Source organism: Osmerus mordax, chromosome 1 (assembly GCF_038355195.1).
Source record: "Osmerus mordax isolate fOsmMor3 chromosome 1, fOsmMor3.pri, whole genome shotgun sequence".
Classification (NCBI taxonomy): Eukaryota; Metazoa; Chordata; class Actinopteri; order Osmeriformes; family Osmeridae; genus Osmerus; species Osmerus mordax.
This window is the reverse complement of record NC_090050.1, coordinates 9,882,391-9,899,266: the sequence shown is the minus strand read 5'-3', so window position 1 is coordinate 9,899,266 and position 16,876 is coordinate 9,882,391. Positions and strand designations below refer to the sequence as shown.

The 16,876-nt window shown below is 46.6% G+C and overlaps 3 protein-coding genes across 4 annotated transcripts; 1 reads left to right on the top strand and 2 right to left on the bottom strand.

Moving 5' to 3' along the window:
* Positions 1–2,265: 2,265 nt before the first annotated feature.
* Positions 2,266–3,966, top strand: cplane2 (ciliogenesis and planar polarity effector 2). The gene is made up of 5 exons (XM_067234855.1): positions 2,266–2,544; positions 2,655–2,807; positions 2,976–3,100; positions 3,210–3,349; positions 3,438–3,966. The coding sequence occupies exons 1-5, from the start codon at positions 2,433–2,435 to the stop codon at positions 3,670–3,672; spliced, it is 765 nt and encodes a 254-aa protein (XP_067090956.1). The 5' UTR covers positions 2,266–2,432; the 3' UTR covers positions 3,673–3,966.
* si:ch73-15b2.5 (rho guanine nucleotide exchange factor 19) lies at positions 3,270–7,063 on the bottom strand. The gene is made up of 12 exons (XM_067234843.1): positions 6,830–7,063; positions 6,607–6,750; positions 6,458–6,513; positions 6,071–6,312; positions 5,789–5,949; positions 5,557–5,709; positions 5,132–5,261; positions 4,956–5,030; positions 4,718–4,810; positions 4,412–4,560; positions 4,151–4,312; positions 3,270–4,049 (listed from the first exon to the last, which is right to left on the bottom strand). The coding sequence occupies exons 1-12, from the start codon at positions 6,964–6,966 to the stop codon at positions 3,986–3,988; spliced, it is 1,566 nt and encodes a 521-aa protein (XP_067090944.1). The 5' UTR covers positions 6,967–7,063; the 3' UTR covers positions 3,270–3,985.
* A 321-nt stretch (positions 7,064–7,384) lies between these two features.
* On the bottom strand, positions 7,385–14,897 carry ddi2 (DNA-damage inducible protein 2). Of its 2 annotated transcripts, XM_067241042.1 has the most exons (10): positions 14,475–14,897; positions 14,074–14,194; positions 13,564–13,857; positions 12,405–12,531; positions 12,090–12,217; positions 11,835–11,963; positions 11,523–11,626; positions 11,220–11,412; positions 10,545–10,596; positions 10,103–10,190 (listed from the first exon to the last, which is right to left on the bottom strand). In XM_067241042.1, exons 1-9 carry the CDS (start codon positions 14,610–14,612, stop codon positions 10,586–10,588), a joined length of 1,245 nt encoding a protein of 414 aa, XP_067097143.1. In that variant the 5' UTR covers positions 14,613–14,897; the 3' UTR covers positions 10,103–10,190; positions 10,545–10,585. The 2 variants fall into 2 exon arrangements, with proteins under 2 accessions (XP_067097134.1, XP_067097143.1); XM_067241033.1 differs by lacking the exon at positions 10,545–10,596 and having other exon boundaries at positions 7,385–10,190.
* Between the last annotated feature and the right edge of the window lie 1,979 nt (positions 14,898–16,876).

The window sequence follows — 16,876 nt, the reverse complement described above, 5'->3', positions numbered from 1 at the left end:
CACACCCTTGCTCACACACTCTAGTCAAGAATCCCTCTAGCTGACAGTATAAAAGAGTAGCAGGGGAGAAATGCGAAGAGCTTTCCTACAGAACACATGGGACTGGTAAAGTACAGTACATGAAACCAACCTCCTCTGCATCATACACTCTCAGGCCTCAATGGAGAACAGTGAAGATATCCTCCCTCGAGAATTAGGATCGTCCACAACTGTACCCAATGATCAACAGAAATGTGCAGGTCAGTCAGAATTGCAGATATGTTTTCATGTATTTTTGGTCCAAACTATTTTTTTTTTATCTCTATAGTTATGCTGTTCAAATATTCAAGGCTTTTATTCAAGGCTTTTACAACCAGGTCACACTCATCCCACGGGAAAGATCCAGACTTTTGGGGACATTTATCAGTTCACAGTAGATGTGAGTGAATTTTCTCTTGAGGATGTTGTGATCACTACTTCAAATAATCTCATAGAGGTCCGTGCAGAAAAGGTGAGTTGTTTAGAGACACACATTCTTATTGACTTTACTCTATGCTGTGTTGATGGCCACGGTCTATTTCTTGATTTTCTTCACTTTTGTCCTTAGTATGCTGAGAATGGCACAGCCATAAACACTTCTGTTCACAAATGCCAGTTTCCAGTGGACGTGGATCCCGTATTATTAGGGCCGTATTATCGTTTTGTCCCTTTAGTAAATCGAACACACATTTAAGTATAACGGCTTGTTTTTGGTTGTTTCGGGGTTTTTTGAATAATGAAATAACCATATAACACACATGGGAGCCATTATTCGTTGTTTTAATTATTCCATATCCTTTATGCTGGTATCTGCAAAAAATGAAAAATAGACTCGTAATATTGTTTTGTCCATTTTGGATGTCAGAACCAGATTATGGGGAAAGGCTTGGTTTCTGTTGTTTTGTTTCATTTTGGAATTACGGAATATCTATATAACACAAATGGTATAACGAGCCATTTCCTTATTTGTTTGATCGGCCGTATTATGCATACTGGCACAAGTGAAAAAGAGAGAGAGGGGGAGAGATGTGAAACTATTGTGTGTTGGGTGTTATTACTTGCGAACACCAGAGGGCAGCAACGACTAGCTTTTAAAAAAAAATCCTGTGATCTGCAGGCCTACAATCTTGACGACATAGCAGCAGGTTCTTTAGTAGAAGACACACACCAAACTGTAGGCACATGTTGACCGCGTTTGCTAGTTGCTACTTAATTAATCTTTGATGAACCCTAGTTTCTTTAATATATATTAGAAACATTACAAGACGGGGCCCCCGTGTGTGTTCAAACAAGGCCAAAAGTGCCAGACGGTATCAGATGAAAAAGACAATCACACCCGTGCAGAATCACTCCCCAACCCTCCCTCCCCCCACCTAAATTACCGCTTTCAGCTCTGTTGTACGTTTTAATGAAGTACATTGATGCAATCATAGTGAGCAAGTTGAGGTCATGTGGGCTACCTTTGCAGTTTACATAGACACACAACTGACAGAGGCACTGTTGTGGATACTTTTCTGTTCTGATCATATTCTATGTCCAAATTCAACTTCTTCAAAGTCCAAAAACAGCACGGAGCAGCAACGAGAGGGTTCCCAGGAAAATCTGATTTCTTTTGTCTGTGCTACACCTTTCATATCCAACAAATTACACCCCTGAACTTTTAAAACAGATCTATTGGCCTACTACAATTGTAAATATCCTATGACTTCTGCTCCAATTTGGCCTTGATGCAATGCCATCTAATATTTTCTGCTGTTTCTGCAACATTTTTGGGAACTATCCAGGGACCAAACCAGTACCTTGCGCCCAGTTCCTCTATTCTGCCCTACTATAGTAGCCTACAACTCTGTATTAACCTGTCGGACACGCCTCCGAGCGTGAACTGTGGGAAGGCAAGCAGTGCAGAGGGCGTTAAAAAACGCTGTAGTTAGTATCTCATAATTATGACTTACGTATCTCATAATTATGACTTAATTTGTCATCTTTTTTTTTTTTTACTGGCGGAAATGGGCTTCCATATCCATATGGTTGAGTATGATTTGAGTATGATAAATTTCCCCGACACAATAGTGATCACTGGTTGAGAAAAATCCTCGCAGTTGTGAAGCCGCCTGGTGTTTGAAATGTGCAAATGCATCTCTTGACTCATCTCGTGAGTCTTGAATGGATAAAAGTATGGATAGGGGACTTTTATTCTGAAATGTTATGGTTGTCAAGGAACTTGCAAGAGTTTGAGGAAGAGACTACGGTAGCTACAAGTAGCATGTCTGTTATCCATGTATGCTGTTATCTACCGAAACTTGATCTATTTTGATAATTGTTATCACATTTTAATTGATGAACTGCAGCAAGATAACTATTGTAATTATTTAATCTGATGACCACATTTAGCTTAATATATATGCCTAGGCGATATGGCAGTAATGCTTGATCCAGGGTCATTAATAGTAGCGGATTGGCATCGATCCTTAGAGAGCAAGGACTTTTTTGGTCGAATTCTGTTCAAGAAAAGACGCAGACACTTTGGTGGGAACCTTTTTTATGTTTACATCGTAACCAGTAATACGTTCAATGTCTCATAACATATTATAGTTCTTTTAAGTCTGCACCCTTGTTTTACTAGAATTGTGTTTTAGGCCTTCTAGAGGCTCCAGTGATGCCTCCCAATGTTGCTGTGGACACAGCCCACTACAAGGTCTTCCTCTCGGGGAAAAGCGGAGTGGGCAAGACGGCGCTTGCTGCGCGTCTGGCTGGACTGAACATTCCAAAGTTGCACTACGAAACAACAGGCAGGGCGACCTATGTTCTTCCTTATGCTTTCTATGTAAAACTAAACTAGCTAGCAAGCACATTTGCGAGAGAAAAAAATCTATTCAGGCAAGAACCTCAACATTTAGCCAGTTCTGCTAACAGTAAAGTTGTATTTAACATGGTTTGAGATTGACAATGTCTTGCAGGAATTGAAGCCACAGTGATTTATTGGCCTGTGAAGCTTAGAGAGAGTGGACGTGTGCTCTTCTTCCGCTTGCAGCTGTTCGACTGTGGGGAGAACGCCTTGCGTAGATTTGACCATTTGCTTCCAGTATGCACCACATTCACATCACACGCACGGAATATGATTCAACAAAACAGCAACATTAAATCGCGGAATAAAAAGTGAAAGACTGCAGTGTTTGTATCTTGTGTTTCAGTCTTGTAAGGAACAGGTGGACGCCATCCTCTTCCTCTTCTCGTTTACTGACAGAGCCTCGTTTGATGACCTGACCAACCAGATTGCCAAGAGCCGGTCTGAACCCTCAGACAGAGCTGTCAGACTGGTGGTTGGAACAAAGTATCCTACAACACCCATGTTCAGGAAACAGGAAACTTTGCATGTTTAAATCGATGAAATCCATCTTTGCCCTTGACAGTGCTCTCAGGTTCGACCTCTTCATGCACACGGATGTGACACAGAGCGAGGTCGGAAGCTTCCAGGAGGTCCTGGGGCTGCCTGTGTTCTGTGTGGGGGGTGAGGTCAGCGACGGGCTGGATGAGGTGGCACCCCTCCTCAACTGCCTGGCTGAGCATCTGTGGCATCAGGACTGCGTGGCAGCCAGCAAGACCACCACCCTCCCCTTACAGCCAGGAATGACGAGTATGAGCTCAATGAACTGAAATGCATTGGTCAGTTGGACTACAGTGTACGCATCGCAAATGGTACCCAGAGGGGATAAAGGATGACCTCAGAGCAGCAACAGAACATTTATGACGAGATGACATGCAGTTTTGATGGTTGGTAGGTTTGCCAGTGTACCACCCGATGTCATAAAAAGGTATTTGTTAACAATGTACTTTATAGTATTAATTCAAAATGTATATTGAACCAGGGACACATCTCCAACTGCACACATCTGAAGATTTAGAACAAAGACAAGTTTAATATAAATTTATGAATTAAAAAAAAGGGTGAAGAGCATTCATCGTTGTCTCAAGGATCTGTCACTGTTGACTTTGTAGTGGATAGAGCCTTCATCCATGTCTGTAGGTCGGACCTTAAAAACACATTTACGGCGTATAAATTCGAGAACATGCTACCTCCTCAGTCGCCATTTAGGTTTTACATTCGAGATGGTACAACGCAGCAGATTCTCACATTGTGTGCGACACCAGTATGAGGGCAATGGCCTGGCCTGCATGGTTCCGAGACAGTCGCAGCAAGAAGGATTCCGAGGGCAGACCAGTGACCTCTTTTAACGGCTCCGTGCACACATGGCTGGGAAACGCAGCATAATCCAGCACACTGAAACGCAGACCCCTGTGAGGTAGAGAAGAGGAGGTATGGGTTTGTGATGAACATGAGTGAAACAACGAAGCAATGTGTTGTGCGGGAATCTCCACGTGTGTAAACCCCTACTTTTTCAAGGAGATCAGCAACAAGTCATTGAAGAGGTGGATGTAGATTTCCTTGAAGGTCACCTTGGTGCCCCACGAGCTTCCCAGCAGCGGCTGCCTCAGAGAGCCCTCATGCAACAGATAACGTCCACTAATGATCAAAGCGATTGACTGGTGAGAGGAGAAAAATGTTTGTGAGATGCAATGTTTCTACTTTGAGGCATCCCTGACATATTTGGGTAAAAGGGATTTCCGTCACCGGTTCCCCTCTCAGTCAAGAAGTGAAAGTTCTCACAGACGTCACCCGAGTAGCACGAGAAAGAATAACCTTGACTTTGCGGAAGTACACAAGCTTCTCCAAGTGTACTAGTTCCTCAATCTGTTTCATCCGCTGGGTCTGCTCATTACACTCCGACACAATCTGGTCTCAGCAGCAGAGATGGACAAGGGGAGGAAATTATACATTTTATGTAAAATAAAAATCTACAGTAACAGTCAAAAGTTTGGACACAATGGGAAAATGTGTCCAACTTTTGACTGGTCATTTACATCTATGGATCCCCCACCTTGTGTATAGCTTCGATAGCCTCTCTGAGACAAGGAACTGAATCCGAGTCTTTTTCAGTCAACTTCACGATGCTCTGAAATGAAAGCCGAGATTCACTGGACTGGCAGACATGGTCCCTGGCTACTGAGTCACGCGTGTCTTTGAGGCTGAGAAAAAAAAATCTTAATTTGTTACCTCCATTATAATCTTCAGACGAGTAATTCGCTGGAATGGCAGGACCAGGAAGGACTTCAGCCTCTGTCTTTGACACACCGAATCACTCTCTAGCTTTGTCACCGCAAGCAGAAACTCCCTGTTCTCCTGCCTAAATGAAGAGCATAAACAGCAGCGTAAACGGGAGTCAGGTGGCTGAGCGGTGAGGGAGTCGGGCTAGTAATCAGAAGGTTGCCAGTTCAATTCCCGGCCGTGCCAAAATGACACTGTGTCCTTGGGCAAGGCACTTCACCCTACTTGCCTCGGGGGGAATGTCCCTGTACTTACTGTAAGTCGCTCTGGATAAGAGCGTCTGCTAAATGACTAAATGTAAATGTAAACAAACAGCAGTGTAAACAAAAGACAAGTCAAAACAAGGACCCTCCAAAGACTCAGTGGAGACTAACAGCAGCCTCTTGAAGAGGGCCTCCTGGTACATCATGTTGGTCACATAGGGCACGTAGAGGGAGCGAAACACCGGGCAGTGGCGCAGGACAATGTCCCCAACCTGGGATATCATCACATCCTCCCCCAGGCGAACCTCGAGGTCCTTCAGAAACCTGGGAGAATGAGTACACAAAGAGGAACATTGATAAGACCATGACACAGGATGTGCAAATCGAATCAAAAGAGCCTCACCTCTCACTAGCTGTCTGCACGACGCAGAGGTTAGAGAACAGAATGCGATGCTCCATCTTGGACAGGGTCAGTCTCAGTGTCTTCGATGTGAAGAAGTGATTGATGACGACACCTAGGCTCTTCAGATAGGACGCCTCAGAGACGATCATCTCAAACTTGGACTTCGGAAAACCAAAAGGCAAACATTGCACATCGAGTGGACGGTACGACAAACGTGAATGTACAAGAGGAAACTAACTGGGTTTGTACAGGGTCGACGTGTTCGGTGCCCACATGCAGTACCTCCTGTAGGCGAATCTCTCCAAGGGCCAGGGAGGTGAGCAGCCTTCGCTCCCTCACCTCAGCAAGTTCCTGCCAAAGTGTACACGGCGTCACCTTGAGGATGTGCTGTGGGGGGGAGGCGGTGTCCAGACTGGTGCAAGGTGGGCTCTGAAGGCCCAGGAGACACTGGGAGGTCACTAGCTTGGACAAGTTCATCATGTCACCTTTTCCAGAGGTTTTACAATAGTCCTGATACAGAGGGCCTGGGAAGGAATTAGTGGATGAAACCAGGTAAAGCAAGGCACGCATGGTGACAATTCACTGTTTGAGACCCATCAACACAGGTAGTGATTTAATAAACACCAACAAAAGGAATAATGCACTCAAATCTCACTGTTGAATACTTACAACCATGAATGTACTTGGATTTAAAATTTGTCGCAGGTTTATGCTTTCCAAATGACCTAGAAAGAACAAAATCACTTTAGGAAGCCACTTCCTTAAGGTTAGAAGGTAATTGATGCAATTAATTTGTTTGCAGTTATATAAACTTATACCATTGGTGTTTGGCCTTTGAGTCTGAGGAGTCCTTGTTCTGGTCAGGCACAGGGCATGGCTGAGACTCCGGTGAGTCACACCCTCCATGACCCCACATATGGAAAGCCACAGACTTGAGTGCTGAAGTTATGCCCCCAGGAGTGCTAACCACAGAACACTACACCGTTATCACACAACAACAAATATGGAAATCTAAACTTTGTATATGGTGAAGCTGTATACCCAAACAAGTGGTCCAGTTGGTTTGCAGCCTCGCTCCCCTTATCCTCGGTTACACCGTTCATCTGTTTGGTGCAACCCTCAGCACTCGCATAATCACTGTTATCAGACCAGGAACAACCAAGGTCATGCTGAGACATTGTGCGCTCACCTGCTGACAGAAGACAGGCCAGTGTTGTCAGACATACGCACACATGCAGTAGTTGATTGATCCCGGGAAGTAAAGAAATTCACAAAACTATTATGGATGTAAAGCTTGTGCAAGATAGGATTAGATCATCACAAGTGACAAGACCAACCTGCTTCAGAAGGGATTCGGCAGTCAGTAGGTACAGCTGGGCGTTGCTGTGACTCGTTACATCATCAAGCACCCCAATCACAACAAGTACTTGCAGGTGTGCAGGCTTAGGAACATTCTTGCAACGTGAGGAGACGCCGACCCTAAAACTGCATAAAAAGCTTCAGGGATGTAAAAACAAAGGACAGACAGATCTTAAGCATTTTTTAAATTCCGAACTTGAAAAGGATGGGGAAGATAGAACACTCAAATGACGGTAATTAGAAATAAACAGTTTTTTATTTATTTTTTATTTGCATGTTTAAATTTGGTACAAGATAAAAGTAAATACTTTGATCAGCCTGCCTGACGTTGGGACATCGGCATAAAATAATTATTCTTATCCTAAGTTGTTTTGACAGCTTGACCAGATGACACCTATTGAAGATGGATGATTTCACTAATGATGAAGCTATATAATTAGGTGAAACTGGAACTACTGAAAGGTCTAAAATCAATAGATCGGAATTTCTAAGATGTGCTATGCCAGTGTTGCAAGCACAACACACTGAAGACAATCTCCTAACCCTACCAGCTCACTTTCACATTAAATGGCCCAAAATCTATGCATTGCTTTCATACCACATATTCCCATAAATCCTTTCCATCGCTCCCCTGTGCATCGCAGAGGAAAAGGAAAAAATATTCCCGCTTGATCTGACCTAAAATACTGGTTTATCAACCATAAAAACACCCTTAAATCCCAGAAGATTGGCAATGGCTGCATGACAGGATGACTTGCCATGACTGCTAAGTGATGAAAAGGATTCAGCAGCACGCATAGAAACACCTCCTGAAATGTAGCAGTATCCACAGTGTTAGTGTTTGAATAGGCTTGGTTGGCTTTATTTAAAGAATTGAGGATCGTTTTAGTCAAAGCAAAGGAAAATAACTAACAGGAAAAACAAAACAACTCACCCCCCCCTAAAAAAAATACATTTCAGCTTTAAAATGACTACTGGGGCATGGCTAGAACGTTGATATAATATCTACCTCAGTGAATCAGGTTCTACCTCACACAGAAAACTAATCATCGATGGATATCCTCTCGCTCATTACTCCATCAATTAGGCGTTCAAATGTAATTAGAACCAAGTACATGGGGGCCTTTAAAATATTTGGGGCAAAAACATCGATGCGAGGACATTTAACATACCAAATCATTTTTTTTTTAAACCCATCAAACAAAGGCCTTCGGAGACATCAACAGTAGCTGAATGCACACACTCACCCCCACCTACTAAACCCAGTTAACAAATGCCAGCTGTTTTTAGCTTTACGGTCTGTCAGACACACACACAGCGTTGAACCCCCCTTTCTCCCTGTAGCAGAAGGAACAAGCGGCTGAGATGTCAGTATCAAGAACGAGACAAAGGTATAAAAACACTAAAGATGTCGAGAGGAGAGCGTGCGGGCCTTCTCAGGTGGGCACAGTGATGTTTCGGGCCAGAAGGGCCATCAGAGCCAGCTCCACACTCCCCCGGGCTTGTTCCAGAGCCTCGGCCGCCTCCCCGGCAGAGAAACCAGCCGCCTGGATCCTCTGGATGTGCTCTGACGGAAACCGTCCCGGCGAGAGTCCTGGAGCGGAGAACAGCCGGGCGGAGGAGCTGGCCTGGGGGTTGGAGGGGGAGGAGGAGAGGGGCGACACGCTAGGGGCCTCCTCCGGGGAGCCCACGGCCAGCGACAAGGGGCTCAGCTGACCGGGCTCCAGCCGGAGGTCGAGAGCGTCCGGGGCGTCGGAGGCGCCCGAGGCTCTTCCGTCGGCCACGCCCCGCCCCTGCTGGCCCTCCGGGGGCTCCCGGAGGGTCAGGTTGCCTTGACGAGGAGAGGGGCCCTCCGTTTCCGTCACGCCGGCATCCTTCGACCCGCGTCTGTCCGCTCTCCTTCCCCAGGAGCGGTCCGAGGCCTGCGGACGTCCCTGTCCCTTCGTCGCCTCGGTGGCCGTCTCCGTCCCCGGGGTCTCCTCCTCCTGGCCGGAGGAGCCAGGCACCAGACACGCGGGCGGCGCGTCTCTGGCAGGCACAGCAGCGTGGTTTGCTTTGGCATCGCTCGTGTCTGCACCAGTGGTGATGATGGCAGTAGAGGGGGGAGGGTCGGGGTTCTCAGGGGTCGGGGCGGTCCGGAGGGGCTCCGCTTGGCGGTTGCCGTCCAGTCCCTCGGCATCCAAGCGAAAGGGACGGGAGGGGGAGCAGGAGGCGCTGCGGTCCTGGGCCGGGGCGTGGCTGTTGGACACCAGCAGCTCGTGGAGCTCCAGCAGGGCTGCGGCCAGGGAGGGGATGTTGTCCGAGCCGGGGCCGCGCTCGCCCTCTGGCTGGTCCCTCTCAGACGGCACCGCTCCCTGGGAGGAGGGAGACTCCATCTCAGCAGAGCCGGGCTGCTGGTCCGGCACGCCATCGCGGGCCGAGGCTGGGATACAGGTCCCCAGGGGCAGGGAGGGGGCAGTGGACATGGGCTGATGTTGGGGACTGCCTTCCCCCTCTGTGGCCCGTGGAGCCCTCGGAGATGTCCCCTCGGTACTGGCTGACACGTCCCCTTCCTGCTCCATGGGCTGTGTGGGGGACAGATCATCTGGGTGGGGGAGGAGCTGGCCTTCCGCCCCCACCTCGGAGCCAGTGTCCGCCTCTGGAGCAGTGGGTACCTGACCCTCTGCATCTGCTGGTGGAGGAGTGCCAGTCGCAGCCTTGTCTGCTGGGGGAGGGGAGGACGTGGACAGTAGGTCTAGAGCTGACGGGGTGGGTGGAGGAGGAGGTAGGGTAGGGTTGGTAGTAGCTGGGGGAGAAGCTTTGGGGGCTGTAGGAGCGGTGGCCTGGATCTGGGACGAGGACCCAGGAACTCCCGGGGAGCCAGGCTGACTGGGGCTCTGCCCCGCTGTCGGAGCCTGGTGCATGGAGGCTGGAGCTGATTCGGAGCGGCCAAGGCTTCGGAGATGGCTTGGCGTAGACGAGGTTGAGGTGGCTGTTTGATTGAGGGGTCTGGGCATTGGGAATGGTGAGGAGCTTGGTGAGGTAGTTTGTCCATCTGCAGTGTCTATCATGGTAGAAACGGCAGAATCATAATGATTAGAAGCAAACTCAAGTCGGAAACGTCGGAAACCTGCTATGGATCAGTCTCACAAACCATGCTTTTTGTTTTTGGGTCCATGCCAGCTTTTGAAATGAAATATGATACATAGAAATGATGAGACACCTAATCATCGACTTAACTTATAAACGGGAAAGACTTTCGTATGATAGTCGTTCGATAATTCCATTACCAGTTTTCCTATCATATCGCTTCCAATAAGCTGGAAATAACAGATCCGACAACAAAATATGTAGAGCGGAGAAAAGGAAAGAAACGTCATTGGACTTAGCTAGCTTGGTCTCTGTAGATGTGCAGTACCTGGTTGGTAGGACCCTCTCCAGCTGGCTTCTCCAAAAGAATCAGTGCTGTCCTGCTCAGGGTTAGGGCACACACCACACATCATGCAGAGGGACGCAGAGAGTTAGCACTCGCACAGAGCATGCGTCACACGGTCAACCTTTTCACTCCCAGTGGTGAAGAGTGTATCAGCCAAAGAACTAGGACCTAGGACCCTCAAAAAGGGGGTCACTGTACGATCACATCTGCTGTCATCTGACCTCAGAGCACAATTGGGCTCAAAAGGGGGATTTCTTTTTCCTGAACTGTAAAAACAAAACCTTTTTAACCAATTCACTTTCTAATAATAATAATACTTTCACCACACAAAACTTGACCGCAGCAATTATAAGGCCCCGCTTGAAGTCCCAACTTTAGAAGGCTTGTTTACCAGTTACATATGACGCAACTTGTACTTGGCCGCTGGTAAACTCGGGTCTCAATTTCACCACCTCCCGGGCCTTCTGCAGATACGTTTTCAAAGATGACATGAGGCGATGACACCAAGTGATCTTTATGCAGACGACTGCATAAACGGGGCTCGCGAGTCCGAAGCGTCGAAACCGGGCGCATGCAAACGTGGGCTCATGTCCGAACAAGCTGGGAGGTCCACTCCTCCCCGGCCCTCAAGGTTTCCCCTCCCCCGCTTCCCCTTACCGCTCTCCTGCACAGATCTCTCCAGCGCCTCAGCAAGCTCCCTGTCGGCCATTTCCTCTTGGCGAATGTCCTCGCGACCCTCGGCCCCGTACGCCAGGCGGGCGCACTCGGGTAACTCCGATTCGGGCAAAAAGTGAGTTTCGGTGCCCGTGGTGCCAATCAGGACCAAGTTCTTCTTCAGGTCGATAGAACACTAAGGATAAAGATGGGAACATATGAATTTGGAGTGTCGTTTTCCACCCCGGAATGTAATGCTGTGACACACAGTGGGAGTTGTATTTCCGGGGGGGCCGGAGCAGATACCTGATGTCTCTTCAGCATGTCTAGGCCCAGCAACATGTCCATAGGCTGATCCTCCAGGATAGAGAAGGAGCAGGGCAAGAAGTCTCCTTCTATCTGCACTTGAGCTTGACAAGACCAAACGCAAAAGACCAGGCACAGAGTTGCTTAGGTGACAGAATACACACTAGCTAAGGCACAGCCATGATTACAGTTCTGCTAAAAACTCACATCCGGAATAGATCTTGCCATAGTCGCAAACAGGTTGAATACGACTATAAACACTGAAATGCTACTTAAGTGGGAGGTTAAATCGTTGAAAGAGCAGAGCCGTACCAAGGTGCACTCTGCCGATGATCTTCTGGGTCCCCACGCCCTTGGCGATGCCTGCCCAGCGCCGGTCCACCAGACGCATGATGTTACAGCGCTCGGCACAGGCCTGACTCATGATTGTCATCTGGGCTCCTGGTGCGCCCAAGACCCCGCGGAGGTAAAGAGGAGGGGAGGAGGATGTGGATGTGAATGATCAGGCAACCTTTTTCACGGATTTACGTAGAAGGGACATATTAGAGACGCGTGGAATATGGTTACCTGAGTCCACAAAAGCCTTCACAGGATGCCCGTTGACTTTGCAGTTGATGTAGAGCATAACCACCTGCCCGAAACTCTCTGGAGCCTCTTCCATGGCAATGGTCATGTTTTCTTCAACATTATGCTGCCTGGGGCACAAAGATATGACGACACATTGTAGAGATGTTCCATGAGGACGTGGCAGACTAGCCTTGCGTACTTCAAATTGGTCACAGACATTTATTGGTCTAGGGCCTATTTAGTTACCCCCCAGTCCCACCTCTGACCTGCATTCAAGCCCTCCATGTTGCTGCCCCACATTATTGAATAGACTACCTGATGTCCTCCTCAATCTTAGCCTGAGCGTCCAAGTCAAACGGGTCGGCAGTCAGCAGTCGGATCCTCTCCTGCTCCCTGCGCGCACGGTCCTGCTGCTGCTCCGACAGCACTTTAGTGAAACGCTCTGGAATACACACAGTCAGACAATATGAAGCTCTGGACTAGACACAGTCAGACAATATGAAGCTCTGGAATACACACAGACAATATGAAGCTCTGGAATACACACAGTCAGACAATATGAAGCTCTGGACTAGACACAGTCAGACAATATGAAGCTCTGGAATACACACAGACAATATGAAGCTCTGGAATACACACAGTCAGACAATATGAAGCTCTGGAATACACACAGTCAGACAATATGAAACTCTGGAATACACACAGTCAGACAATATGAAGCTCTGGAATACACACAGACAATATGAAGCTCTGGACTAGACACAGTCAGACAATATGAAGCTCTGGAATACACACAGACAATATGAAGCTCTGGAATACACACAGTCAGACAATATGAAGCTCTGGACTAGACACGGTCAGACAATACAGTCTTTCCTCTAGGATTTTTTTTAGCGGTGGGGGCAAGTCTGTCCGAGCCCCCCCCCCCCCCCCCCCCCCCCCCCCGCGCGCGCTATCGCTATCGAATCGACATGTGCAATTTCGCTAGCAGGGGAAGAATACAAACAACGACAATCACCAGTTAACTAATTTAAATTTGCAAGAACTATAGACTAATACAATAACAGGCTTAAATGAACTGACAACATAAGTTACGACTTACAGTTCTCAAGGACGCACACACGCAATCTCAACTGCGCTGTGAAGCGATTGTCCGTGCTATTCTCCGATATGCACTCTAACAATCACTGCTTGTAGACGGCCTAAAATGTTGTACAGCCCTATTTCTGATACCGTGGCGGAAGACATTTTTTCAAAAAATCAACATAGCGGAAACACTGCAATATGAAGCTTGGAATAGACACAGTCAGACAATATGAAGCTCTGGAATAGACACAGTCACACAATATGAAGCTCTTAAATAGACACAGTCAGACAATATGAAGCTCTTAAATAGACACAGTCACACAATATGAAGCTCTTAAATAGACACAGTCACACAATATGAAGCTCTTAAATAGACACAGTCCCTCACCCAGGTCTCCACTTAGCAGGGCTTCAGCCAGCGGTGGGTTGCGCTCCTTGAGGAGCGACAGCTCGTGAGGGTTGGCCAGAAGCATCTGCTGGAGCAAGGCTGGATCATCCAGTCCCTGTGGAGAAGAAGCAGAGCCACCCAGGGTTGGGGGTGCAGGAGGGGGCGGAGAACGTTGCTGCTGCTGGGAGTTTGGAGACTGATGTGGCTGCTGCTGCTGCTGCCTTGTGGCAGGCCGTTGACTAGCAGTGGAGGTGCCTGGGACTGCGATGGAACTGAAGTCAATACGAGGCAGACCTAAGGGGTTAAGACGGAACAGGGAAGGTAACATTTTGACATGAGAATGGATTACACTTCAAAGTATATTGTCCAATCTCAACTTTAAGTGATAATGGGGCTTATCGTTTCCAATGGATTTAAAGGGAAATCATTTGTTAACGTAATCAGAGAGAAATCAAGTATGGCTCTCATTCCTTCAGCTTCCTGAAGAGCAATTTCGAATCAACAATTTACCTGAGAAAGCTGGCGGAGGCCGTCTGTCAGCCTGTCGAAGAACCACCACATCCCCATCCTTCAAACCATAGGTCCCCAAGGCACGAGTCAGGTCTTTAAGAGGTTGCTCTATATATAATATCTGGAAAAACAGGTTAATCGATAAAGTAACAAATGTCTGGCAACAATCAGTGAGGCAAAATTCCCTTCATCTTCACAGTATAGAGAAACACCGAGTCATTTATGCTCTAGCTTATAATCAAAATACAGTGGCGAGAGCTCAAGTATCAGACAGACATCCAGATAACACTAAAAACAAGCAAAGCTAACAAGTTAGCTAGCCATTGCAAGTAGCTCCAAGACATATGCTAGCATAGTTAAGCTAGCTATATAGCTTAGCTAGCTAGCATCTTTTGTTTTACCTGAATTTCTCCAGCCGGGATCCCTGATTCTAGTTCACAAAGCGCTACGAAGTCTCTAAGTTCGAGCTCTGGAGACACATCTAGGGCAAATGTTGTTTCTGGAAGGTCCCTCGGTGCGCAGAATACGGTCACCAGCATTGCTGTTCTTGGGCTGGTCAGTGTAGCTAGCTAGCTAACTTGTAACTTGCTGTGATAGAATATTTTAGCTTGGGTGTAGTTTCTTGTATCACTCTCAAGCTAATAGCTAAATATGTCCGCGTATATTTGTAAGCAAACACAAATGTCAATAAAAACGCGCATCGAAGTGCAATTAGCTTACTAACATGACATAACGAAATGTCAAATGACATTCATGCCAACGAAACATTAAAATAGTGTCTGGTCGGTCCCTTTATTAGCTTTCGGTTCCACTTGTGAACCAAACAACCGTTACCGTATTCCGACAGCTGCTACATTTGCAATGTGTTGTCGTAATTACGATCGCCACCCTTTGACGACGCCACCACCACAATGTAAATCCGTTTTCCACCCCGATCACTACTCAGAAAGTATTTAAGTAGCACAATTTATTCAACTGTGCAACCCATACCTATTACTTCTGGTACCACACTTTGATCATTTACATATATGTTATGTGCAACTATAAGATATATAGAAATAGGTAGGCTATATGGCCAGGATATGATGTAACCTACATTACACTGTGAACAGAAGGTCGAAACTTAACCTGTCTGTCAGCTCATTATGAGAGTACGTTAAGTCTATTCTTAATTTACAACCGTAAAAATATGACCGTTTTTTCTCCATGGAGGAAGTTGCGTGTTAGCAGGAAACGTTGTAGACTATTTCCATGGAATCCAGTCTCAACTTCTGACTAAAAACAAACCAGTTTCCGTTAACCCACAGTCACACTTAGGAAGCAGTCTAGAGATTGTACATCTCTTGTAAAAAAATAAAAAAGACAAAAGAAAGTGCACTTCTTAATGTTTCTATACACGATATCCTGTTGTTCATAATATATAAACAAATCCTTATATAAACATTATTTGCCAGAGTGACACCCTTAAATACAATACAATAAAGTAGTCATGTTGACTTGGCTTTACATCACACTGTACTTTATTTTTAACCACTATCAGTCACTTTTTAAAGCCGATAGCACAACAACTTTCAGTGTGCCTCAGTGGGTCAGATCCTGCACTTCACATCCAGGTGGTGTGCCTCCAACAATCTTGTCCTCAATGTGCAGAAGGTGAAGGAGCTGCTTGTGGGGCTGTAGTGGTGGAGCATGTCTCCAACTTTACTTTTCTTGGAGTCCACATCAAAAAGGACCTCTCCTGGAAATCAATGACCTTCTCCCTCATGAAGAAGGCCCAACAACGTCTGTATGAGGAGGCTGAGGAGTGCCCACCTGTTACCCAGAATCATTCTTTAACCACTGCACCTGAAAGCATCTTGACCAGCTGCATCTCAGTGTGGTACAGTAAATCCACATCCTGCAGAAGGTCGTCAAGTCGGATCAGCATATCACTGGTACCCAGCTCCAAGCCATAAAATACAATCATCATATCAATGTAGGCAGATGAGCAGAGCTCTCAGCATCAGCGATCCCACGCACCACCCCAACACCATCCCAACACCATCCCATGCACCACCCCAACACCATCCCATGCACCACCCCAACACCACCGCTACAGGAGCCTCCCAGCCTGTACTACCAGGCTCACAAACAGCTTCTTCTTCCCCCAGGCTGTTACCCGACTGAACCCAACTACTCACTCATTCACTCACTCACTCACTCACTCATTATACTATTAAAAGATCTAAACTATCATCTCAGTATGCCTGCGCCTTGTCCATTAATTGTATATAGCGGGAGAAGTTATCCTTTACCTCTCAGCGTGAGAAATGGTTGAAATGCGTGAGAAATACAAAGTGTTGCGTGAGAGCGTGAGAAATGGCTGAAATGCGTGAGTCTCACAGCGAATGCGTGAGACTTGAGAGCCCTGGAAGTAATATTTTTGAAATATAACTTAAAATAGACAAAGAATGGGCAAATGGGAATAGTAAGACAACAAACATGTTTTACAGGTAATACAATTTTATTTAGGCATCCGACCGAGAAATGATGCCAGATGTGTGTCAGATGATGAAACACAGATAGGCCCACACAGAACATCCTTGGACCGCTTTTCTATGGTAGGCTCAAAGGAAGGAAATTACGGGGATTTATTCATTCAAAAAAAAAAAGTCTTTAGTTCCTTTTATCACAAAAATTTAAGCCAGTGAAATGTTGCCGTACATTTTTAATTCAATATGCATGAATTAGGCTACACTAGCCTAGGACATAATTAAATAGGCCTATTCATTCATATTGGGAGTGTAGTTTAAACAACTCTGCA